The 25,351-nt window shown below is 39.9% G+C and overlaps 1 protein-coding gene and 1 non-coding gene across 3 annotated transcripts in view; both read right to left on the bottom strand.

Moving 5' to 3' along the window:
• The window catches only part of LOC138827513 (sorting nexin-27), a 74,827-nt gene that overhangs the window by 23,287 nt on the left and 26,189 nt on the right, over positions 1–25,351 (bottom strand). For both annotated transcript variants that reach the window (XM_070023099.1, XM_070023097.1), the window contains exons 3-7: positions 13,747–13,939; positions 10,503–10,567; positions 6,601–6,705; positions 4,395–4,473; positions 1,074–1,237 (exon numbers count right to left, since the gene is read on the bottom strand). In XM_070023099.1, the coding sequence (XP_069879200.1) occupies positions 1,074–1,237; positions 4,395–4,473; positions 6,601–6,705; positions 10,503–10,567; positions 13,747–13,939 (606 nt within the window). The remainder of the gene's footprint in view (positions 1–1,073; positions 1,238–4,394; positions 4,474–6,600; positions 6,706–10,502; positions 10,568–13,746; positions 13,940–25,351) is intronic.
• Positions 23,863–23,969, bottom strand: LOC138827526 (U6 spliceosomal RNA). Its single transcript, XR_011372105.1, has one exon. It is a non-coding gene; the product is annotated as a U6 spliceosomal RNA (small nuclear RNA).

The following is a 25,351-nucleotide window of genomic DNA, read 5'->3' as shown; positions in this document are numbered from 1 at the left end:
CCAAGGGGATGGAAGGTCCTGTGCCTCTCAAGTCTTTTCAGTATCTCTGTTACTTCTTGATGATTTGTATCCTCTAAAATATCCTTAATAGTAAAGTAGTAAGTGTTAAGTAAAGTAGTCCTTTGAGTTCTCTGAGCTGCTCTAGAAAATTATTCAAACCAGAAGGAAACATGGCAACTTCAACTTGTAGCCAGGTCACAAGTTTCAAATAGTGTCAGAACTGGGGCTGGGAAGGTGGCTCAGTGGAGAGCACTTGCCTTGCATGCATGAGGCTCTGGGTTCGATTCCTCAGCACCACATAAGCAGGAAAAAAAGCCAGAAGTGGCACTGTGGCTCAAGTGGCAAAGGGCTAGCCTTGAGCTGAAGAGCAGAGGGACAGCGCCCAGGACCAGAGTTCAGGCCCAGGACTGGACCAAAAAAAAAAATAGTGTCAGAACTAAATTAAGACAATGACCAGCTTGTATCCACTTAAAATTGCTTGCTTGCTGGTGGGGAGAAATCCCATACCTTATGAGGTCACAGAAGTCTTGGTTATGGCTTGAGAACAGAGGAAAAACACACTGCAGTGGTACTCACTAGACACTATGCTGAAAATGAACAACTTGTGAGTGGCATGGGAGAGAAAAACTGGGAGAGAGTGAGGAAGAGGGTAACCATTGTCCAAAAAGAAATGTACTCATTACCTGACTTATGTAACTGTAACCCCTCTGTACATCACCTTTATAACAATTTTTAAAGAGCCTAAAAACACCCTCCCCCAACAAGAACAAAACCCAGACACTTTATTTTTAGCGGACACACAGCATCTGTGATATTCATGAAGTATAATGCTTTTCTTTTGTTAAAAATTAAAATATACCTCTGTACATCACCTTTATAATAATAAAAATATTTTAAAAATTAAAATAATTGTCTGAAACTCCAGGATATCTCTACCATTTATATATCTTAAAATGGGATAGAACACTTTACAAATGTAACTCAGACTAAAGGACCCACACAAAATTGGTAAATTACCAACGGTATACAAACAGAAAAAGAACCAGGTCTTTTAGGATTAGCAATTTACTCACCTGATGAAAGAAATACGTAACAGCAAGGTCATTGTCATTTAAGAGGATTTCTTCTTCTGTTGTAAAAAGCCACTTTCGAATTGTCAGGCAGGTGCCTGGCACAGCAGATGTATAATTCTGGACGTAGAGTTTATGAGGAAATTCATTAGGTGCCAGCTTACGTACTAAAGAAGACAGAATAGAGAACACTGGAGTGAAAAGGCATATAAGAAGTTTCTCTTATATAAGCTATGCAAGGCAGATCAAGAACAGTAGGTGAGCATATCTAGAGCATCAGCTCAAATTCTTCAGGGAGTGGTTATATAGGAGCACAAAATAACCACGTGTATAACCAAATTTATCCCTTCTAACTATGACTATGGTCAGTCAAGCCTCAAAGTGAGTAAAAAGTAAAATCTATCAATTGAGTGGTAGGGTCCTTAAGTTAACATAAAGGCTGTAAAGACCACAAATGCAAAAAAAAAAAAAAAAAGAGAGAGAGAGAATAATCTTGACCCATGATCCAGTTAATTATAGCTGATAGACACTAAATAACTTCAAAGCAAATCTCCCCTTATCTACCTATTGGGCATTTAGAGTCTTTCTTGAGGCTTTTTTCAATAAACAGTTTTTATTACGAAGAGCTCAAAGGCTTTTTCTACCTACTCCAGAAAATATAAGGCATCACAGTTAACATATATTCTTAGGTTACTTCTTCCTAACATCATACAGAAAAATAAAACAACCTCATGTTTAATTTCTTCTTTTTCTTTTGGCAGTAGTTAGGTCTGAATTATGGCCTCACAGTTGCTAGGAAGGTGCTCTACCTCTGAGCCAAGCCTCCACTCTCATTTTTTTTGCACTGGTTACTTTTGAGATAGGATCTCACTTCCAGTCTGGACACATACTTGGACTGTGATCCTGCTATAATTGGGATGACAGGCACATGTCACAGTACCCAGCTTCTTCCATTGAGAGGCAGTGTGGAGGACTTTGATGCTCAAGTTGGCCTAGAACCACTATCCTTCAAATCTCAGTCTCTCGGGTAGCTAGGATGAAAGGCATGGGTTACTACACTCAGCTACTGGCTGAGAAAGGATCTTGTGAATGGTTTTTTGTTGTTTTTTTTTTTTTTTGGGGGGGGGTCCGGTTGTGGGCCTGAACTCTGGGCCTGGGCACTGTCCCTCAGCTCTTCAGCTCAAGGCTAGCTCTCTACCACTTGAGCCACAGCGCCACTTCCGGCTTTTTCTTTTTGCTTATGTGGTACTGAGGAATCGAACCCAGGGCCTCAGGCATGCAAGGCAAGCGCTCTACCACTGAGCCACCTTCCCAGCCCTTGTGAATGTTTTTATTTAGGCTAGCTTTGACTATGACTCTCCAGACCTCAGACCCCCAAGTACCTAATATTATAGGTATGAGCCACTGGCACTTGACTCCACATTATTCTGTGAGACGGGGTATCACTAACTCTTTGCCTCAGCTGGCTGGCCTGGAATAACAATCTTCCTATCTTGGCCTCCCAAGTAACTGGAATTACATTTTTTTCTTTTTGAGACAGGGTCTTACTATGCAGTTCAAGTTGGTTTTGAATTCATGTTCTCACAATTTAAATTCTAGGGATTATAGGCAGCCATCATCACACTTCACTAACCACTTTTAATTTCAATATTACCTTTACTGAGTTTTCCTCCTAATGCTTTACATGGTTTTGTAACACTGAAAGAGACAGATTTAATATTTCTCATTTTATAGAAAATGAAATTAATGATTAGAAATGGATAAGATTAGAATCTGAGTATCCTAGTACCTTACTAATTTTTTGCAGAACAATTTATACCTGCCTATTAGGCTGTTGCGTTAGGAAGAAAAATAATAGTTAGTTGCTTCAGGGGAATTGAAAGTTATTCTACCTTGTCCTTGAAAAGGCAAAGCTACTGAAACCTCCCAAGCTTTCCTCATTCTGAGATGAGGAAGATCTAACCACCAGCCAATATTATCTGCTGTTTCTTGTGTGGGCCCTGTGCATATATGATATGGAAGAGACTCATAAACTACTGGAAATCTCTGTCATTCAGAGCAAGCCCTTGGTTGCACTGAAACCTCCCTTGTGTGGCTTCAATACAACCAATGTGACTATGATATCACTCCCAGCTTCTATAAAATAAAAAAGAAACTTCCTGTTACCTTGTAATAAAGTGTTTCAGGGAGAAGAAATCTATTCACAGGAGCTGGGAATGTGGCTTAGTATTAAGAGTACTTGCCTAGAATGCATGAAGCCCTGGGTTCAATTCCTCAGTACCACATAAATAGAAAAAAGCCAGAAGTGGCACTGTGGCTTAAGTGGTAGAGTGCTAGCCTGGAGCTAAAAAAGCTCACGGACAGTGCCCAGGCCCTGAGTTCAAGCCCCAGGACTGGCAAAAAAAAAAGAAAGAAAGAAAAAAAAAAAAAACTATTCACACAGCAACTTAAAATAAACATTAAAAGAAAGGCTTTTAAATATATTTCTAACTTCTGAAAACAAAAAAAAGGTATTCTAAAAAAGCTTTACAAAAAGCATTAAGTACCCTACCTTGACTGCATGTGGCTAAATAGAACATTCCCTTTAAAGCTGTTTCATTGTAATATATGAATTTTGAATCTCTTATTTAAAAAACCAACTCAAGGGGCTGGGAAAATGGTTCAGTTGTAGAGTGCTTGCCTTGCATGCATGAGGCCATGGGTTCGATTCCTCTGCAACACATTAGCAGAAAAAGCCAGAAGTGGTGATGTGGCTTAAGTGGTAGAGCACTAGCCTTGAGCTGAAGAGCTAAGGGACAACATTCAGGCCTAGAGTTCAGGCCCAGGACTGGCCAAAAAAAAAAAAATCTCAAGAAATTATGTGATCCTGGGGCTGGGAAGGTGGCTCAGTGGTAGAGTGCTTGCCTTACATGCATGAGGCCCCAAGTTCGATTCCTCAGCACCACATAGCAAAAAGAAAAAGCTGGAAGTGGTGCAGTGGCTCAAGTGGTAGAGCCCTAGCCTTGAGCAAGAACTGGGGGACAGCGCCCAGGCCCAGAGTTCAGGCCCCACGACTGGACCCCCCAAAAAAACAAAAACCAAGAAATTATGTGATCCTGACCTGGGTATAACCTATATAGACTGACAAAAGAAAAAGAACCTAGAGTGATCAGGCATCCTTATGACCAGGTTTCCCAGGATCTGCCTGCTCTGCTTGTTAGAGACAGTCCCAAAGAGTGGGATCTTACCTTGTCTTCAAGCACTTCTTTGGAAAAAATAGTTTCTACCCAACAGTATTAGAATAAAAGGGCCTCAAAATAAAACTTAATAGCTACTAGAACTTACCAAAGGAATGATTGATCACTTCAAATAAGGCAAAGTAATTCACTGTTGTGCTGTCCATGCCAACCTTTGCTGCAATAGCCTAAAGTTTAAACAGGATAGAATGATTCAGGACAAGTAAATCAGACATCATTGTGGGAAAAGGCAAGTATATGCATGTAGAGGTGAGGGTAAAGACAGACGGTTTATCATTTTGGCTTCATAAGTGTACGTGCACACATGCATACTTAAGTAGGGGGGAAACCCTCTGTACATGACCCAAAAAGCTATGTTTTACATAAGTTTTTCATAGAAAGGTCTTTATTTGACACCACTTGCAAGAAAAGTGCTTGCTAGCACAGGTGTTAAGAAGAAAACAGCCAGGTGTTGGTGGCTCATGCCTGTAATCCTAGCTACTCAGGAGGTTGAGATCTGAAGATCAGGGTTCAAAGCCAGTCTAGGCAGGAAAGTCTGTGAGACTTTTATCTATAATAAACTATTCAGAAAAAGCTGGAAGTGGCCCTGTGGCTCAAGTGGTAGTGTGCTAGCCTTGAGCAAAAGAAGCTCAGGAACAGAGACCAGGCCCAGAGTTCAAGCCCCAGGACTGGCAACAACAACAACAAAAATAGTTAAATATTGTTTCACATATTCAGCCTACATTTAACATAAGTCATTAAGACCTAAGGACTATACTTTGATTCTTTGTTTTTATTTAAGTAGTTAGTTACTTACTCACTTATTGTGATTTATTTACTTATTCTTTGGGTACTGGGGATTGAACCCAGGGCCCTGAGTATACTAGGAAATTACACTAAGTAGGTGTTCTAACCCTGAGGTATGCCCTCAGGATTTTTTTCTTTTTTGGCAGAACTGGAATTTGAACTTGGGTCTTCACATTTGCTAGTTAGGCCCTCTACCACTTGAGCCATTTCTTCAACCCAAGTCCCCTTTTTGAAAGAGGATCTCTCTGCTACCTTTGCCCAGGCTGGCCTCAAATTCACTGTTCTCCTGCTTTCAATTCCCAAGAAGCTGAGATTATTTCAGGCCTGGTTTTATTTATTTATATATTTAATTCATTTATTTGTTGTCTTGGTACTGGGGCTTAAACTCAGCACTGGGGTGTTGTCCCTAAGCTTTTGCTCAAGGTAGCACTCTACCACTTGAGCCACAGAGCCACTTCTGGCTTTTTGTGGTAAGTTGGAGATTAGAGTCTTACAGAGGGCTGGGAAGGTGGCTCAGTGGTAGAGTGCTTGCCTTGCATACATGAGGCCCTGGGTTCGATTCCTCAGCACCACATAAGCAGAAAAAGCCAGAAGTGGCACTGTGGTTCAAGTGGTAGATCGCTAGCCTTGAACCGAAGAGCTGAGGGACAGACAGTGCCCAGGCCCAGAGTTCAGGCCCCATGACTGACCAAAAAAAAAAAAAAAAAAAAGATTCTCACAGATTCCTGCACAGACTGGCTTTGAACTGCAATCTTAAGATCTCAGCCTCCTGAGTAGCTCGGATTATAGGCATGAACCACTGGCACCCATAATTATTAAATATTAGAGCTAAGGATATGGCTCAGTAGTAAATGGCCTGACTAGCATATGTGAGGCCCTGGTTTAATCCCCAAAACACACACACACACACACACACACACACACACACACACACACACACACACACACACACACACACACACACACACACACACACACACACACACACACACACACACACACACACACACACACACACACACACACGGAAATCATTATACTATTATTCTGTTTTTATGTGTATCATAAAGTTTATAATAAAAAAGGAAAAGTTGGTGCTGGGAAGGTGGCTCAGTGGTAGAGCGCTTGCCTTGCATGCATGAAGCCCTGGGTTCGATTCCTCAGCACACGTAAGCAAAAAGAAAAAAGCCGGAAGTGGCACTGTGGCTCAAGTGGTAGAGCACTAGCCTTGAGCTGAAGAGCTAAGGGACAGTGCCCAGGCCCAGAGTTCAGGCCCCACGACCGGACCAAAAAAAAAAAAAGGAAAAGTTAATTATAACCACTACACCTTGGAATATGTATTACTCATTGTTTGAGGAGGGTAAAGTACTTTCATATTAATAGCAATTTAAGAAACTTCTTGTATGCTAGGTACTACAAAAGGACATTATATGTGCTAACTCATTTAATGTATCTTTCTTAGCTTCACATTGTATAATATCAAGCCAAATTATTCAAGTTTAATTTACCTGATACACTTGGTCTGTAGTACTGTTCTTTTTAACTCGGACTGTAACTGTTGTTCCATCTGGTAATGCTACTCTCAGCTCTACATCAGACACACCATTGTAGTTCTAAGGGGAAAAACACAAAGAATTTGTGATCCAGTAAGTCTTCACTCTCCAGATAACATGCTAGCTAAACAACATCTACTATGTGATAGAGAAGAAATGAGTTCCAATGAATACAGTGTTGGGGGAAATGAAATCTTAAAAGTCAATATATTTATAAGACATAAAGTTGACTTTAGGCTGCAGCAGAAGTTAACCTTTAAAATGAACAGGGGAAAATAAGAAACATATTGAAGTCAACATGTTCACATTTCAAAACAGAAAACTATGGAACGGTCTAAGTCAAACCCAGATAAGATTTTTGGTTCACTTCTGTCACTCCATTCAGAACTGACAAATTAGAATGAAAACAGCTGAAAGCAGCAATGCCTACAAATGGTCTCTGGTTTAATGGTTAGATATAGAAATTGCTTCAAATGGTATCCTTACTTTGTTTCTTATTCCTGAAATAATCAGAAAAAAAATCTCTGAAAGGAAAAATGGGTGTCAGCTAGTCTAATGCCAATTTTCTTCCAGCAAAGAATAAACAACTCTTAATCTCTTTGATTCAAAGTAAGTACTAGGGCTGGGAGTATGGATCAGTGGTAAAATGACTGTCTACCATGAGATTTGACGTCCAGAATGGGGGGGGGGGGAACGACGACGATGACAACCACACAAAGAAAGAAAACAAAAAGGAACTTATCATATTTTTCTAATGGATTTTTTCACCTTTTAATTTTTATCTGAAAGAACCAACTACCTAGGAATAAGTCCATTTTCATTTTCATTTACTACCTGAAAAATTACTATTCATTGTCTAAGCATCCTAAGCATTGCAGTAGTTCCTATTTACCTACTAAGGATATATTCTAAGACTCTCAGTGGATGCCTGAAGCTGTGGCTAGTACTAAATCCTGTAATTGCATGTGGCTCCCACCTTCCCCAAGTACTTAACACTCACTATAGCTGTAACACTGACCTGCCTCTTTTGGCAGTACTGGGGTTTAAAACTAGGGCTTCACACTTGCTAGGCAGTCAGTCTACCACTAAGCCACACCTCCAGCCCTTTTCTGCACTGGTTATTTTTGAGATAGGGTCATATTTATTTTTGAGATAGGTCTTAGCTAGGATTATAGGTGTGAGCCACCAGTTTGTAGCAAATGGCTATAATTTTACACTTTAAGGTGCTATAGCAAAACTAGCATTATTATTCTTTTATTATTATTATTCACAATTATTATTCTTCACAATTTTACAGATTCAAGATTAAATCTTACCATAAGTCTTAGCAACCTCAGCATATGATTTATTTTTCTTATTGGTAAAGACTTTTACCTTTTTTTAATTTTTTTTAAATTTTTTTTTTCTCCACCACCCCCCCCCCGACTTTTTTACCTTTTAAATTTAAATGAAACACTCTATGGCTCCTCCTTGGTATATGAGTTGCTAGCATAGCTATTCCTATTATCTGGAGTCATTATTAAGAGTTACTTGGAGGAGGGGGTTGGCTGGTGGGGAAGATAAAGGAGGCTAAATATTGTTAAATACTGCTAAAATAGATTCTTTTGCAACTATGAAAACAAAACAAAGAAACTTGTTGAGGGTGCTATTTTTTATTTATCTATTATTTTTTTTGCTGGTCCTAGGGTTTGAACTTAGGGCCTAGTGCTATCCCTGAGCCTCTTTATGCTCAAGGCTAGTAGTCTACCATTTGAGCCACAGCTCCACTTGCGGCTTTTTCTCTGATTAATTGGAGGTAAGAGTGTCACAGACTTTCCTGCCCGGGCTGGCTTCGAATCGCCATCCTCAGTTCTCAGCCTCCTGAGTAGCTAGGACTACAGGTGTGAGCTGCCACCACCTAGCTGAGGGTGCCATTATGGGGGAGGAAGAGGCAGAATGAGTGACAAAGGCAGTGAAATTGATTGAAATACAATATAAACAAGAGTAGAGATGTAACAATGAAACTGTTTTCTTTTTTTTTTCTTTGTCAGTGGGGCTTGAACTCTGGGCCTAGACACTGTCTCTGCACTCTTCAGCTCAAGGCAAGCACTCTACCACTTAAGCCACAATGCCACTTCCAATTTATTAGTGGTTTATTGGAGATAAGAGTCTCATGGAGCCGGGCGCTGGTGGCTCACGCCTGTAATCCTAGCTACTCAGGAGGCTGAGATCTGAGGATCACGGTTCAAAGCCAGCCCGGGCAGGAGAGACCGTGAGACTCCTATCTCCAATAAAACCACCAGAAAACCGGAAGTGGCGCTGTAGCTCAAGTGGTAGAGTGCTCGCCTTGAGCTGAAGAGCTAAGGGACAACGCTCAGGCCCAGAGTTCAAGCCCCACGACCGACAAAAAAAAAAAAAAAAAAAAGAGTCTCATGGACTTTCCTGCCTGGGCTGGCTTTGAACCGAAATCCTCAGATCTCAGCCTCCTGAGTACCTAAAATTACAGGTGTGAGCCACCGGCGCCTGGCTAATGAAACTGTTTTCTTTATAACAACATAGTAGTTTTTAAAACTCCAAAACTATGGCTGGGAAGGTGGCTCAGTGATAGAGTGCTTGCCTTGTATGCATGAGGCCCTAGGTTCGATTCCTCAGCAACACATAAGCAGAAAAAGCTGGAAGTAGAGCTGTGGCTCAAGTGGCAGAACGTTCACTGTGAGCTGAAGAGCTGAAGAACAGCAGCCAGGCCCAGAGTTCAGGCCCCACGACCAACAAAATAAATAAATAAATAAATAAATAAATAAATAAATAAATAAATAAATAAATCCTCCAAAACTAAAAAAAATAAATAAAAAGAATAGTGATTGAAGCTAGATGCCAGTGGCTCATATCTATAATCCCTGCTACTCAGGTGGCTGATATCCAAAAGACTGATTAGAAGCCAGCTTGAGTAGATGTCTGCAAGGCTCAATCTCCAAAATAACCAGCAAAATGCAGGGCTTGTGGTATAGCTCAAATGGGAAAGTGGCAGCCAAGCAAAGCAGGTGAGTGCAAGACATTGAATTCAAACCTCAGTACAAGCAAAAATAAATTTAAGTAAACAGGTAGTTCTATGCTGTGATACCAGCATAGTCAATCCAATAACTGGTCTAGCTACTAAGTGACTAACAGGAAGTACAGTTATACAGAGTAGATATGTTAGACAAAAGATGATTCAGGTTCTGAATGGGACAGCTACTCAGAATGCCATATAATTTGAAACTCATGAATTGTTTGTTTTCTTTAATTTTATATTTAATATTTTAAGACCATAGTTAAGTGCAGTTAACCAAGACTGTGAAAACTATAACTATGGATAAGGGGGTAGGAGGAGTAGGGAAGCAAGCTACTGTACTTTACCATAAACCCCTGTCTGCAAGACACTTAAACTCTAGCCAGGAAAATAATACATATGCATATGAAATAATTAACAAATAAAATGTTGGCATTACCCATGCAATCTATTCAATTACTGTTTATTTATTATTTATATGATTGACACTGAGGTAAGGCACTGGGAATATAAAAGATGATCAAGGCTTAGTTCTTATTATAGGTAACTCATAGTCTTGTAAGCTAAATATAAAGTGACAAACTGATGACAGGTAGAGAATGAGACAGTAATATGCTGATACTAAAGACAAAAGTTCTTGGTAGAATGAAAAATCAATGATCTGAGTCATCAGAGAAGGATTCAAAGAAAAGGTAGACTTGGCACTAGGAGCAGAAAAAATTAGAGTCCTTTGGAGTTTACTGCAATTCAACCCATAATCAATACCTTTGATTTATTTTTTCCCATATGGAACTATGATAAAAATAGTAGTTGAAGAGTTTTCACCTACCTCATCTGATTCTGACAGGAATTCCTGCATGATATCACTCTCACCAATGACTCGTATTGAACACACTGTGGAAAATAAATAAAAGATCTAAAGTCTTAAAACCAAGAATATAAAGTCAAGAACATGTAAAGGTTTAAATTCAAATCATCAATAGCAGGCAAAGATAAAGTAGCATGCATTCTTGGCATGCAAGATTTTTCTTTTTGGGTCTGGGAAGGTGGTTCAGTGGTAAAGCGCTTGCCTTGCATGCATGAGGCCCTGGGTTTGATTCCTCAGCACCACATAAGCAAAAAGAAAAAACCAGAAGTGGCGCTGTAGCTCAAGTGGTAGAGCACTAGCCTTGAGCTGAAGAGCTGAGGGACAGTGCCCAGGCCCAGAGTTCAAGCCCCACAACCGGGCCCAAAAAAAAGATTTTTCTTTTTTTGGGGGGTGGGGGGGTAGGGGGATACTGGTCCTGGGGCAAGTACTCAGGGCCTAGATGCTGTCCCTGAGTTTTTGCTCAGAACTAGTGTTCAACCACTTGATTCACCGCTCCACTTCTGGCTTTTTGGTAGTTAATTGGAGATAATGCAGGCTTTCCTGCCCGGGCTGGTTTCAAACCAGGATCCTTAGATCTTCACCTCTTGAGTAGCTAGGATTACAGATGTGAGCCACCAGTACCTGGCAACATGTGGGATTTTTAAAGGCATGATGAACATTTATCTAAACGTGGTCTAGAACACAGAAAAACAAGAAAACACAAAGATACAGTTTGCTAAAAATAATAAAATTGGCTAATGTAAACCTAACCTTACAGTCTGATGTGACCTATGGACATGCTAAAAACAAAACAAAACAACAACAACAACAAAAATGATGGTGGTAAAAAAGGTAATGGAAGGAAAAAATCAGTTAGGAATAAACCAAGCTGCCAGTGTGGTGGCACGCACCTGTCATCCTGGATACACAGAAATGTAATAGGAGGATCATGGTCAGGCCAGCCTGAGAACAAACGTGACATCCTATTCTAAAAGTAACTACAGGGCTGGGAATGTAGCTCAAGTAATGGAGAATGTGCCTAGGAAGCATGAGGCTAAATCCTAGTATTGAAAGAAAAAAGAAGAAACAGAGTTAGGGGAAAAGGAGGAAGGAAAGGAGGGAAGAAAAGAAGGAGGAGAGGAAGGAGGGATAGAAAGGCTAAAAAGCAGGGAGGTAAGTAGCTGACTGTCTAAAGTCCAAGAGTTAAATTTCTGAACACTTGAGGATAGTAAATCATGATGATAATTATACTATATCGATTTTTTTTGATCAATCATGGAGTTTGAACTCAGGGCCTGGGCGCTGACCCTGAGCTTTTTTGCTCAAGGTAGCACTTTATCACTTTGAGTCACAGCTCTACTTCCAGTTTTGTGGTAGTTAATTGGCAATAAGACTTTCCTGCCCAGGATGACTTCAAATTACAATTCTCAGATCTCAGCCTCATGAGTAGCTTGAGTAGCTAGGATTATAGTCATGAGCCACCAGCTCCTGGCTTACTTTTGATTTTTTTTTTTTAAACTGTACTCTTTCTCACTTCCTGAGGGCTGTGTTTGGAGACCAATTCATGTTAGGAAAAACTAAAAGAAGACAAGGAAGTTCAACTACCTTCTATGGGGGAAATGATTTTTCTTCAGGGGGGTAAGACTTCCTACCAATTAATTTTAATTAAACTAGGTCAGTTCGTTTTTACATAAGCACATAAAGACATAGATTATTAAACATCACATACAATGATAATTCCTGTATTTTAAAATATAGCAAGGAGTAGGCTGGGAATGTGGCTTAGTGGTAGAGTGCTTGCCTAGCATGCATGAAGCCCTGGATTGAATTCTTTGGTACCATATAAACAGAAAAAAGCCAGAAGTGGTGCTGTGGCTCAAGTAGTAGAGTGCTAGCCTTGAGCAAAAGAAAAAAAAAAGGGGCTGGGAAGGTGGCACAGTGGTAGAGTACTTGCCTTGTATGCATGAGGTCCGCGGTTCGATCCCTCAACATCACATAAGCAGAAAAAGCCGGAAGTGGGGCTGAGGCTCAAGTGGTAGAGTGCTAGTCTACAGCTGGAAAGCTAAAGGACAGCGCCCAGGCCCAGCGTTTAGGCCCCACAACCGACAAAAAAAAAAAAAAAAAAAAAGGAAAAAAAAAAGTTCAGGGACAGTGCCCAGGCCCTGAGTTCAAGCCCCAGGACCAGCAAAAAAAAAAAAAAAAAAAAAGCAAGGAAAGGTCTCTTCTCTAAGCAACAAAATATCTTACTCAGGACATTTGTGTCATTTCTCTGCCATTCTAGAAAAACAAATGCTTCAGCAGCCTTCTAACTATAGCCTGCTTAGAAGAAGGGGCGTTTAGACTATCGAGAGTTTAGCAAATCTACCTTGAGTATCTATAAAGAGGGCTGGGAATGTGGCTTAGAGGCAGAGTGCTTGCCTAGCATGCATGAAGCCCTGGTTTCGATTCCTGAGTACCACATAAGCAGAAAAAAAAAAAAAAAAAGCCAGAATGGCATTGTGGCTGAAGTTGTAGAGTACTAGCCTTGACCACAGAGAGGCTCAGGGACAGTCCAAGCCCTGAGTTCAAGGCCTAGGACTGGCAAAAAAACAAAACAAAACAAAATATATAAAGAGTTTTCATGTAGGATGTTGAGTGAACCAACATCATTTTGATGAAAATGCCTTAAATACTGCTCATTTAGTTCCCAAATCAGCACGGAATTCCATTTCATTTGCATATGTAATATAATTCTATAAATAAAGGTCAAATGCATCAAAAACTATTTTATTTTTCTGTTGCTAAGTTTTTTGGGAGCCAATAAAGCAGGCTGTTATCAGTGTAGTAGACATTTCAGTCTTGCCTCAAAGCTCAAATCACTTTTTGTACTGGTCCTGGTGCTTGAGCTCAGGGCCTAGATGCTGTCCCTGAGCTTTTTTGCTCAAGGCTAGCACTCTAACACTTGGGCAACAGCTCTACTACTTGGCTTTTTGGTGGTTAATTGGAAATAAGAGTCTTACAGACTTTCCTGCCTGGAATGGCTTTGAACCAGGATCCTCAAATCTCAGCCTCCTGAGTAGCTAGGATTACAGGTGTGAGCCACTAGTGCTCAGCTCAGATCACTCTTATATTCAGAAATTTATGTTACTCTCACTACTGAGTTTCAAGAGACATAGCTACACAGTTTGCAATATATACATAGAATATATGTCTACTGAGGATAGTAGAGTTTAATAGAATGATTTGCCTTTTTCTAGATATTCTTCCAACCCCCGACGCCGGGCATCCAGTTGCTGTTCTGATAATGAGAATGGCCACTTTCCCGGAAGTCGAGGAAATGTAAAGTTGGCAAACTCTCTCTTTAGGTTCTGGTGTAGGATGGCAAACTCCCGGTACCGCTTAGAACACAACTGCCTTCCTGCCATGTAAACATTGTATACCTGGTAAAAGAGATAAACAAAGAAAAGTTTACTTGCTACAAAATAAATCACAGAATCACCTAAAGACATGCTCAGAAGGATACTGGTTAAGTATATTCCCATGCAATAAACAGACTATGCTCAAAAGGTCACTTTAAAATAAACATGCCAGCCGGGCGCTGCTGGCTCACGCCTGTAATCCTAGCTACTCAGGAGGCTGAGATCTGAGGATCGCGGTTCAAAGCCAGCCCGGGCAGGAGAGACCGTGAGACTCCTATCTCCAATAAAACCACCAGAAAACCGGAAGTGGCGCTGTAGCTCAAGTGGTAGAGCGCTCGCCTTGAGCTGAAGAGCTAAGGGACAACGCCCAGGCCCAGAGTTCAAGCCCCACGACCGACAAAAAATAAATAAATAAATAAAATAAACATGCCAAAGTTGTATAAGAGGACTACTCCCTTCAGGGGAGGTATTATCATGTAATGCTAACAAAATTATTTCTAATACTTCTTGCTTCAGAGGAAATTATCAGTTTTTCAGCTAAATTTTATTTTCAGAAAACTCAAAGTCTTTCAAAGCTGGTGTGGCAACATATAAGTAAATGAACAAGCAAGAAAAAAGATAACATGACTGATATGTGTGATAGATCACAATAGCTCTATAGTTAATTTCACAGAAAAGGCCTAAAAATAACTAAGAACAGTAGTATTTTTGTTAGCAAGTTAAACACCATCCAAAATAAAAGCTAAGGCCTTCATAATAATTTAAGGTAAACCATGTTGTCTCTACTTCTTCCAGCCAACCTTCCTGTTTCCCTGACCCTCAAAAGTTATCATACCAATCATGTTCATCATTCTCTTTTCTTTTTTTCCTTTGAGACAGGGTCTTAACTATGTTGCCCATAGGTACCTTTGAATTCCTAGGCTCAAATAATCCTCCTGCCTCAGTCTCTGAGAAGCTAAGACTACAGGCATGCCCAAAGCATTTAGCTGTTTTTTTGTTTGTTTGTTTTGGGGTGTGGGAGGACAGGTGGTTTCTTATGTTGCCCAGGCTTGCCTGGAATTTTCCTTCCTTCTATATCAGTCTCTCAAGTGCTGGAATTGCAGGTATGTGTCACCATACCTGGCCCCGTTGGTTTTCTTTTTATGGTTTTTGGTTTTCTACATTTATATGTAATCCTCTTACTTTAATTTTAATGGGTACTTTGATTCTATAAAAATAGCATACACACCATGCTGAATGAGACTTCTTGGGAATTACATTTTTCATGTAATACTGTATTACTCAATCTCCTCCACAATATTACATTAATTGTTGTATGTAGCATTTTGGGGTATGTGTGTATCATAGTGTTTGTTTTTAATTTGCTCTCTCTCTGATGGCATTTAGGTTGTTTCTATGTTTTAGCTAGTAATGTGAGCAATGCTGCTATAAACATTTGTGTACATGCTTCCTGTTATACAGGGAAAAAATACTGTCCTGAGTACAAAACCAAGAATGGGACTGCAGGAGTAAAAGATGTGTGCAAATTTAACCTCAGGATCCTGGGCACTGGTGGCTCATGCCTGTTAGGAGCCTGAGATCTGAGGATGGTGGTCAAAGCCAGCCCAGGCAAGAATGTCCAGGGAAATGGCACTGTGGCTCAAGTGGTAGAGCGCTAGCCTTGAGCTGAAGAGCTCAGGAACAATGTCCAGGCCCTAAATTTAAGCCCCACAGCTGACAAAAAATAAATAAATAAATAAATAAAATAAAAAAATAATAATAATAGTTCAACCTCAGGAAATAATGGCAAATTATAAGTAGGAGTAGTTGCATGAATTTATATTCATTTCAGTGACATATAAGAAGATCCTTTTAATTTCTGCCAAGGGATTGAGTATGAAAAGATTTGTAAGTGGTGGTAACTTAGATTTCCCAATTCACTTAAGATCCAGATTTTCCTTTTATATTTACTGACCATTATGTGCCATTTTGTAAAATACAAATTCATGGGGCTGGGAAGGTGGCTCAGTGGTAGAGTGCTTGCCTTGCATGCATGAGGCTCTGGGTTCGATTCCTCAGCACCACATAAGCAAAAAGAAAAAAGCCGGAAGTGGCGCTGTGGTTCAAGTGGTAGAGCACTAGCTTTGAGCTGAAGAGCTGAGGGACAGCGCCCAGGCCCAGAGTTCAGGCCCTACGACCGGACCCAAAAATAAATAAATAAACAAACAAACAAACAAATTCATGTGTTTTACTTACTGTTATGTTGAATTTTTGTGCTTTTACCTATGGATTTGTAGAGGTCTTTGTAAATAGTTTTTTAAATTGTTATTTTGACTTTTCTTTTATGTATGTGCCTGCACTGGGGCTTATACTCTGCCTAAAGCTCTCATTCAGCTTCTTTGACTCATGGTTGTCACTGTAGTACCTGAGTCTGACCTCCATTTTTGGATTTTTGTGTATGTGTACAAATGCTAGTCCTAGGGCTTGAACTCAGGGCCTGGGTACTGTTCTTAAGCTTTTTTGCTCAAGGCTAGCACTCTACCACCTGGGCAACAGCTCTACTTCCAGGTTTTTAGTGATTTATTGTAGATAAGAGTCTCATGGATTTTCCTGCCTGGCTGCCTTCAAACCATGGTCCTTAGATCTCAGCCTCCTGGGTAGCTAGGATTACAAGTATGAGCTACTGGTACCAGTTCATTTTTGGCTTTTTGCTGGCTTACTGGAGATAAGAGTCTCATGGATTTGTCTGCCAAGACTGACTCTGAACATATAACAGTCTTCTGAGGAGTCATAGATTTGAGCTACTGGTGTCTGGCTTAGTTTGACCTTTTTAGATGGAGTCTTGCTATATTATCCAGACTGGTCCTGAACTCCTGAGTTCAAGTTATCCACTTGCCTCAACCTCCCAAGTAGGTAAAAGGCACATGTCTAATTTACCATTTTTTTATGAATAACAATTTTTTGTGTCTAAAGAATCTTTTTTTCAGGGGAAACAAAGGAGAAGGCAACAATGCTTGATAAGAAATGTACTCATTACCTTGCTCATGTAATTGTAACCCCTCTGTACGGTATTATCACAGTAAAAAAACTTATTAATAAAAAAGAATCTTTTTTTCTATACATAATTTTAAAAAATATTCACCAATAGTTTCTACCAAGACTTTTTAATCTTTCAGTTTGTCATTTACGTCTTTAATACACCTTGAATTATTCTTCTATAATATTGGGTTGCACTGGAATTTCTTTTAAAGTTAATGATATTTAAAATCAAGTTTTAATTGAATTATTCCTAAATAACATCATTCTGATTTTACAGGATAAGTCAATTTGGAAATTTCCAAGTAGTCTATAATTAACCTATTATAAATAATATAAAATTGGACATAAAAAAAGGAAACAACTACAGTAACCTCTTGGTATCTCTCAATACTTGAAGACCTCCTTTGAGGAAAAACCTCACATGCTCAGGATGCAAAGTTCATCTGATAGCCCAGGCATAAAGGAAGTGATTAGTAATGGCCATGGGACAGACACAATGTTCATCCATTCCCCTGTCTATTCCCTTTTACTAAGGAAATGACAATCTGTTGAGAGATGGGCAGCAAATTCTCTCATCCAAAAGGCATACCTACAGCATTACCTACTCTACTCTTGGGAAGTGAAAGGAGCCATATTAGGTCTAAGATCCTACAATGATTACAAGACATCTGGGAAGGCAACGGAAAGTCTTTTACAAGATTAGCAATAGGGGCTGGATTGTGGCTCAGTGGTAGAGTGCCAGCCATGCATTCATGAAGCCCTGGGTTTGATTCCTCAGTACCACATACACAGAAAAAGCTGGAAGTGCTGCTGTGGCTCAAGTGGTAGAGCACTAGCCTTGAGCAAAAAGCTCAGTGACAGTGCCCAGGCCCAGAGTTTAAGCCCCAGGACTAGAAAAAAAAATTAACAATAGGTACAAGGCAAGCGAATAAATCCTTATGTGGCTGACTTAAAAAGAATAAGTCCTGGGGCTGGGAAGGTGGCTCAGGGGTAGAGCACTTGCCTTGCATGCATAAGGCCCTGGGTTCGATTCCTCAGCACCACATAAGAAAAAAGCCAGAAATGGTGCTGTGGCTCAAGTGGTAGAGCGCTAGCCTTGAGCTGAAGAGCTGAGGGACAGCGCCCAGGCCCAGAGTTCAGGCCCCACAACTGGACCCAAAAAAAAAAAAAGAATAAGTCCTTAGCTGGTTGAAAAAGTTAATAAATATAAGGCAGACAAATTAACTATGTAAGAAGAAATGACAGAACTAAGAAAGATAAAATCTCCACATAACACTAAAGCAAGGGGAGTAAACTGAGGCAAAGTGGAAGAATAGGTGATATTGTCCAAAAAGAATTGTATTTTTTACCTGACTTATGAAATGGTAACCCCGCTGTAAACACCTTAATAATAAAAACAAAATTATATTTTAAAAAAAGAGAGCAGATGTCTACCTCTACAATGAATCTTGTCTAAGTAAAACTCCAGGGAACTTTCAAACGGCAAAAGTAAGAGTATGCAGAGAGAACTTTTCTATTGTGTAAACATACTAAAGTATCTGAAAACTTGCTATGGAGAGAAGTCAGGAACATTGAGAACCCTCAGACACCTTTCCAGAGCCCCAGCCACCACTCTAAATAACAGGTTAATAATAGCAAGAGGAATGTAAATAATATAATGAAAGAAATGATAGATCAGAGATAGTAAACATTAGGGCAGAAATCAATGAATTAAGAGACCTAAAAACCTATAAATAGAATCAACAAAACAAATAGCTGATTCTTTGAAAAAATTAATAAAATTGACAAAACCCTAACTAACTTGACAAAAAAAAAAAAAAGAGACTCGAATTGATCAAATAAGAGATGAAAATGGAAATAGCACACAAACATTCAAGAAATCCAAAAGAAAGCCAGGTGCCAGTGGCTCACGTCTGTAATCCTAGCTACTCAAGAGGCTGAGATCTGAGGATCGCTGTTCAAAGCCATCCGAGGCAGGAAACTCCTTGAAACTCTTATCTCCAATAAACCACCAGAAAACTGGAAGTGGCACTGTAGCTCAAGTGGTAGAGCACTAGCCTTGAGCTGAAGAGCTGAGGGACAGCGCTCAGTCCCAGAGTTCAAGGCCCATGACCGACAAGAAAAAAAAAAAAGAAATCCAAAAGATTATGGACTACTTTCAAAACCTATACTCAAATAAGATGGAAAGTCTAGTAGAAATTGATAAATTCACAAAGATATATGAACTGTCTAAACTGAATCAAGAAGATATAAACCACTTAAACAGACTCATAAGAAACAATGAGATTAAGGAAGAAATTAAGTCTCCCAATAAGGAAAAGTCCATGTGTGGGTGAATTCACAGTTGAATTCTATAAGACGAACTAACACCAGTACTCCTCAAACTTTTCCATGAAATAGAAATTTAAGGCTGGGCACTGGTGGCTCACGTCTGTAATCCTAGCTTCTCAGGAAGCTTTAGATGGAAGGATCCAGGCTCATCGGCAGCCTGGGCAGCAAAGTCTGTGAGATTATAATCTCCTCCGATTAACCACAAGAAAACCAGGGTGGAGCTATGATTCAAAGTGGTAGAGCACTAGCTTTGAGCAAAAAAATCTCCGGGACAACTCCCAGGCCCTAAATTCAAACTCCTCACAACCAAAACAAAAACAAAAAAAAGAAGAAAGATATGGAAGGATTACTACCAAACATATCTGTGAAGCCAATATTATACACATCTCAAAAAAAGTGGGGACCCAACAATAAACAAGAACTATAGACCAATCTCTTTGGTGAACACAGAGGCAAAGCTCCTTAATAAAATACTGGGTAACAGAATTTAACAACTAATTTTTTAAAAATACACTACAATCAAGTCAGTTTTATCCCAGAGATGAAAGGCTGATTTAATGTGCGTAAATCAATAGAGGACCTCAAAGAAGCTTTGTTTATGTGAACTATCTCTAACAAGATTTGCCATACTAGGGCTGGGAATGTGACTTAGTGGAAAAGTGCTTACCTAGCATGCATGAAGCCCTGGGTTTGATTCCTCAGTACTACATAAACAGAAAAAGCTGGAAGTAGCAATGTGGATCAAATGGTAGAATGCTAGCCTTGAACAAAAAATAAAAAAGCTCAGAAACAGTGCTCAGGCCCTGAGTTCAAGCCCCAAGACTGGCATGCATAAATCAATCAATCAATCAGTCAGTCAATCAGACAATCCACAGAATGGGAGAAAATTTTCACTAGCTATTCAACAGATAAAAGATTAATATCCTTGCTGGGTGCCAGTGGTTCATGCCTGTAATTCTAGCTGTAATTCTGGCTCAAGTTAGTAAAGTGATAGAGCCCTGAACTGAAGAGCTGAGGGACAGCACCCAGGCCCAGAGTTCAAGCCCCTTGACCAAAAATAAATAAATAAAAAATAAATAAAAATCCCGAATACATAACAATCTCAAAAAAGTTGTACAGAGGAGAATAGTCAAATAAATAGACAAATAAATTGAATTAAGAAGATGCAAATCTTGAATACCAGGAAGTAGAAGCATGTTTTGGGGGTGAAGTGATGGGGGACATACAAACGGAGGAAGGGTAAGCAAATTAGGCCATTATACTCAAGATACATTATGTAAAATTGACCTTCATAACTTGAGTATAGTAATGGAAGGGAGAAAACAATAGAAGGGGTAACACTGCTCAAAATGCATTATAAGCTGAGTGCTGGTGGCTCCTTCCTATAATTTTAGCCATTAAGGAAACTGAGCTCTGAGGACCAAGGTCAAAGCCAGCCCAGACAGGAAAGTCCATGTGGCTCTTATCTCCAATTCACCACCAGAAAAATGGAAGTGGTGTTGTGGCTCAAAATGGTAGAGCACTAGTCTTGAGCAAAAAGAGCTCAGGGACAGTGCCTGGGCCCTGAGTTTAAGCTTAAACAGACATACAAACACAAACACTCACACTCACACACACACACACACAAACACAAATGTACTGTACTCATAACGTGACCTAATAATAAACTTTTTAAAAATATGTAAATCAAAACTATACTAAGGGGCTGGGAAGGAGGCTCAATGGTAGAGTGCTTGCCTTGCATTCATGAGGCCCTGAGTTCAATTTCTCAGCACAACATAAGCAGAAAAAGTCAGAAGTGGTGCTATGGCACAAGTAGTAGAGCGCTAGCCTTGAGCTAAAGAGCTGAGGGAGGGACAGCGCCCAGGCCCAGAGTTCAGGCCCCATACGGACCAAAATAAAACAAAAACAAAACTGTATTAAGAGTCCATCTCGGGCTGGGAAGGTGGCTCAGTGGTAGAGCACTTGCCTTGCATGCTCAAGGTCCTGGGTTCGATTCCTCAGCACCACATAAGAAAAGAGCCGGAAGTGGGGCTGTGGCTCAAGTGGTAGAGTGCTAGCCTTGAGCTGAAGAGCTGAGAGACAGCGCCCAGGCCCAGAGTTCAGGCCCCACGACCAGACCCCAAAAAGAAAAAAAAAAAAGAGTCCATCTCAGTCAGGCACCAGTAAATCATATCTATAATCCTAGCAACTCAAGAGGCTGAGATCTTAAGGATCTGAATTCAAAGCCAGACCAGACAGGAAAGTCCATGAGGCTCTTATCTCCAATTAACTAGCAAAAAGCCTGAAGTGGACCTATGGCTCAAGCTCAGGGACAGCACTCAAGTCCTGAGTTCAAGCCCCAAGAACCCCTCATAGAGACACACACACACACACACACACACACACACACACACACACACACACACACACACACACATACACACACACACACACACACACACACACACACACACACACACACACACACACACACACACACACACACACACACACACACACACCCTCAGTCCTGCTAAAAAACAGAATTTCAAGAAATAAATGCAATTAATAACTTCCACAGCAGACTAGAGCAAGCAGAAGAAACAATTCCTGAGCTTGAAGACTGTTCTTTTCTAATAATCAAATCTTTCCAATAAGCAAATATAACAACCAAAAGCCTGTAAGAATCATGGGAAACTTTAAGCAAGTCAACATTCACATTTATGGGTATTCAAGAAAAGAAGTAAAAATTCATAGTAAACTGAGTTAATGAAAGACAGTTGAAAATTTTCCAATACTGGGAAAGACACAGGTATCAAGTCTAGTTGTTTTAACCAAAACAGTTTTCTTCTTCAAGGCAGATTATAGTCAAAAGTATCAAAAAAATCACAAAGAAGCTGGAAGCCCGTGGCTCACATCTGTAATCCAAGCTATTTAAGAGGCTGAGATCTGAAGATCCTGGTTCAAAGCAGCCTGGGTGGAAATATCCCTGAGACTCTTTATTGTCGATTAACCAGCAAAAAAACAAAAATAAAAGTGGAGGCATTTACCTTGCCCATGTAATTGTAACCCGCCTGTATGGTATTTTCACAATAAAAAAAAAGTGGAGGCATGGCTCAAATGGTAGAGTGCCAGCCTTGAACAAAAAAGCAAAGCAGCTGGTTTCTCCTGGCTCAGACTTGTAATCTTAGCTACTCAGGAGGCTGTGATCTAAGGATCGAGCTTTAAAGCCAACCCAAACAAGAAAGTCTATGAGAATCTTATCTCCAAATAAACACCAAACAGCTACAAGTGGAGCTGTGGCTCACGAGGTAAAGCAAAAGAAGCTCAGGACCAGTTCAAGCCTCAGGACCAGCACAAAAATAAAGAAGAAGGAAGGAAAAAAAAAAGCGGCTGGGAATGTAGGTTAGTGGTAGAGTGCTTGCCTAGCATGCATGAAATCCTGGGTTCTCGATTCCTCAGTACCACATAAACAGAAAAAGACAAAAGTGGTGCTAAGGCTCAAGTCAAGTGGTAGAGTGCTAGGCTTGAGCAAACGGAGCTCAAGGATAGTGCCCAGGCCCTGAGTTCAAGCCCCAGAACTGGCCAAAAAAACAAAAATAAAAACAAAGCAAGAGCATAAGACTCTGAATTCAAGCTCCAGTATGAGCACCAAAAAAAAAAAAAGAAAGAAAGAAAGAAAGAAAAGAAAAAGAAAAAAGTTGATAAAGTTGACTTAATCAAAATGTCTAATTTCGGGGCTTGGTGGTTGGCTCAGTGGTAGAGTGCTTGCCTTGCATGCATGAGGCTCTGGGTTCGATTCCTCAGCACCATATAAGCAGAAAAAGCTGGAAGTGGCACTGTACCTCAAGTGGTAGAGCACTAACTAGCCTTGAGCTGAAGAGCTGAGGGACAGCGCCCAGGCCCAGAGTTCAGGCCCCACGTCAGCAAAACAAAACAAAAAAAGTTAAAAAACAACAACAATAACAAAATGTCTAATTTCTATTCTTTGCAAACCACTGTTTTTTTTTAAAAAACTGAAAAGGCAGGTTATAGACCAGTAGAAATATTTATAAAACATCTATTTGATAATATATCTATCCAAAATATATAACAAACCCTTACAACTATTAACAATGTTTCCTTTTCTTTTCTCTGTTTTACAGTTTGGGTTTGAACTCAGGGTCTCATGCTTGCTAGGCAGACTTTGTTCCACTTGAGCTACTCTACTAGCCTGACAATACTTTTTTTTTTTTTTGGGGGGGGGGCCAGTCATGGGGCTTGAACTCAGGGCCTAGGTACTGTCCCTGCGGTTCTTTTACTCAAGGCTAGCACTCTACTACTGGAGCCAGAGCACCACTTCTGGATTTTTCTGTTTATGTGGTACTAGGGAATCAAACCCGGGGCTTCGTGCATGCAAGGCAAGCACTCTACCACTAAGCCACATTCCCAGCCCCTCATTTTTTTTTTTAATGTTTGAAACAAATTTATTCTCAGAATAATGCACAAAAGCACAGGTTGAAGCTACTGATGGGAGTGTCCCTCCCCACTCTTTCTCCTCTCCCTTACTTTCTGAATGCCAGGGAGAACACAATTGAAGGAAACATGCAATCACAAACAATGATCAACTCTAAAAAAATATGGAATGCTTCACGAATTTGCGTGTCTTCCTTGCGCAGGGGCCATGCTAATCTTCTCTGTATCGTTCCCATTTTAGTATATGTGCTGCCAAAGCGAGCACACCCCTCATTTTTTTTTAATGGGTAGATGAATCAAGCAGATAGTTTATTGTAGATGAAACACTATGAACATTTACCAAAATTAATAAAACCAGCCATTTAAGTGAATATTAACATAGATAAGTTGTACTTAATAAGGCTGTTTTAAAAAAAGAACAATTAGTAGTTTCATTTCTTTTCTCAAGTCTACAGAAATTCTCAAGGTCCCCAAAGGTCCCAACACCCAATCTGCTCTACTTTTAGGATATGGCCTTAATTTCAACTTTTTACCTGCCTTTTGTTTCAAATTTAATACTTGAGAAGCACAAAACTCTAAATTTCCTAAATAGCTCTATGAACACAAGGACCATACTAATATAAAACCTATGTGCCATCATCTCCAGCTACCTTATAATGCCAACTATTTGAGCCCTCTGCAACTCTCCTAGCTTCCTTGCTTTTCTTATCTCCTCAGAAAACAAGTCCATAAATGTTTTGTGGCTTAGTCCTTTTGTGGCTTAGACAAATCCCAGTATCAGAGGCTGCAACTTTAATCACCAGATTAGTTTTTGTTTCCTTTAAGTGATGCTAAGGACTGAACTCATGGTCTTGCACATGCTAGGAAAAGTCACCAATGAGCTATCTATATTCCCAGTCCTGCAGATCCATTTTAAACACCTGCTACCTGTTACCCAGTATCTTAACAGAATTCACTTTTCATTTTCTACAAGGAATAATGAATATTTTTCATTATATCATACCCAAAGTGATCAAAGGCAAAAAAGCATACAGCAACCAACAGGAAAATAAGTAGATTGAGGTTATCAGTGGCAATGATGTTTTGAGGAACAAACAGCAGCATTCAGGAACGGGGCTGGCACACATACAAAATTCATGATGGGCTCCTACATGTCTACAGTAGCAACAAAATAAAAATGTGTAAAGTATCTAATGGGAATTGGACTTAGTATCATTGGAATCTTGAGGAAAATCTGAACTAATCATGCACACATGCATCTCCAAAGAAATGAAGAAGATGTAATGAGGAGTATAAGAAGGCATAGGCTCAAAAAAACAAACCTCTGCATTATCCAACAGAGGGTGAACACCAACTTTTTAAATTAATCTTGCTCTATTGCTCCACAAAGTCAACAAACAAGAGATTACTGTTAGCAAAGAGATATGACAACCAATAAAAGAATAAGCAAGCAAGCATCAAAGAAACTCCCATGCGTTTATAATAGACCAAAATGCAAACCTGAAACTGTCAGGAATTAAAATAAAATTGTACTTAAGCAGAAATATAACTCTTTAATACTGTAGTTTATCCCCTGAAATGAATCAGGATGTCTCTAATCTATGCATGAACCCATTTTCCTGGTGGAAAAACTGACTTGGATTGCAG

This window comes from Dipodomys merriami, unplaced genomic scaffold, assembly GCF_024711535.1.
Source record: "Dipodomys merriami isolate MVZ:Mamm:240054 unplaced genomic scaffold, mDipMer1.0.p SCAF_156, whole genome shotgun sequence".
Taxonomy (NCBI): Eukaryota; Metazoa; Chordata; class Mammalia; order Rodentia; family Heteromyidae; genus Dipodomys; species Dipodomys merriami.
Note: the sequence above shows the minus strand (reverse complement) of the source record. Positions and strands in the feature narration are given on the sequence as shown.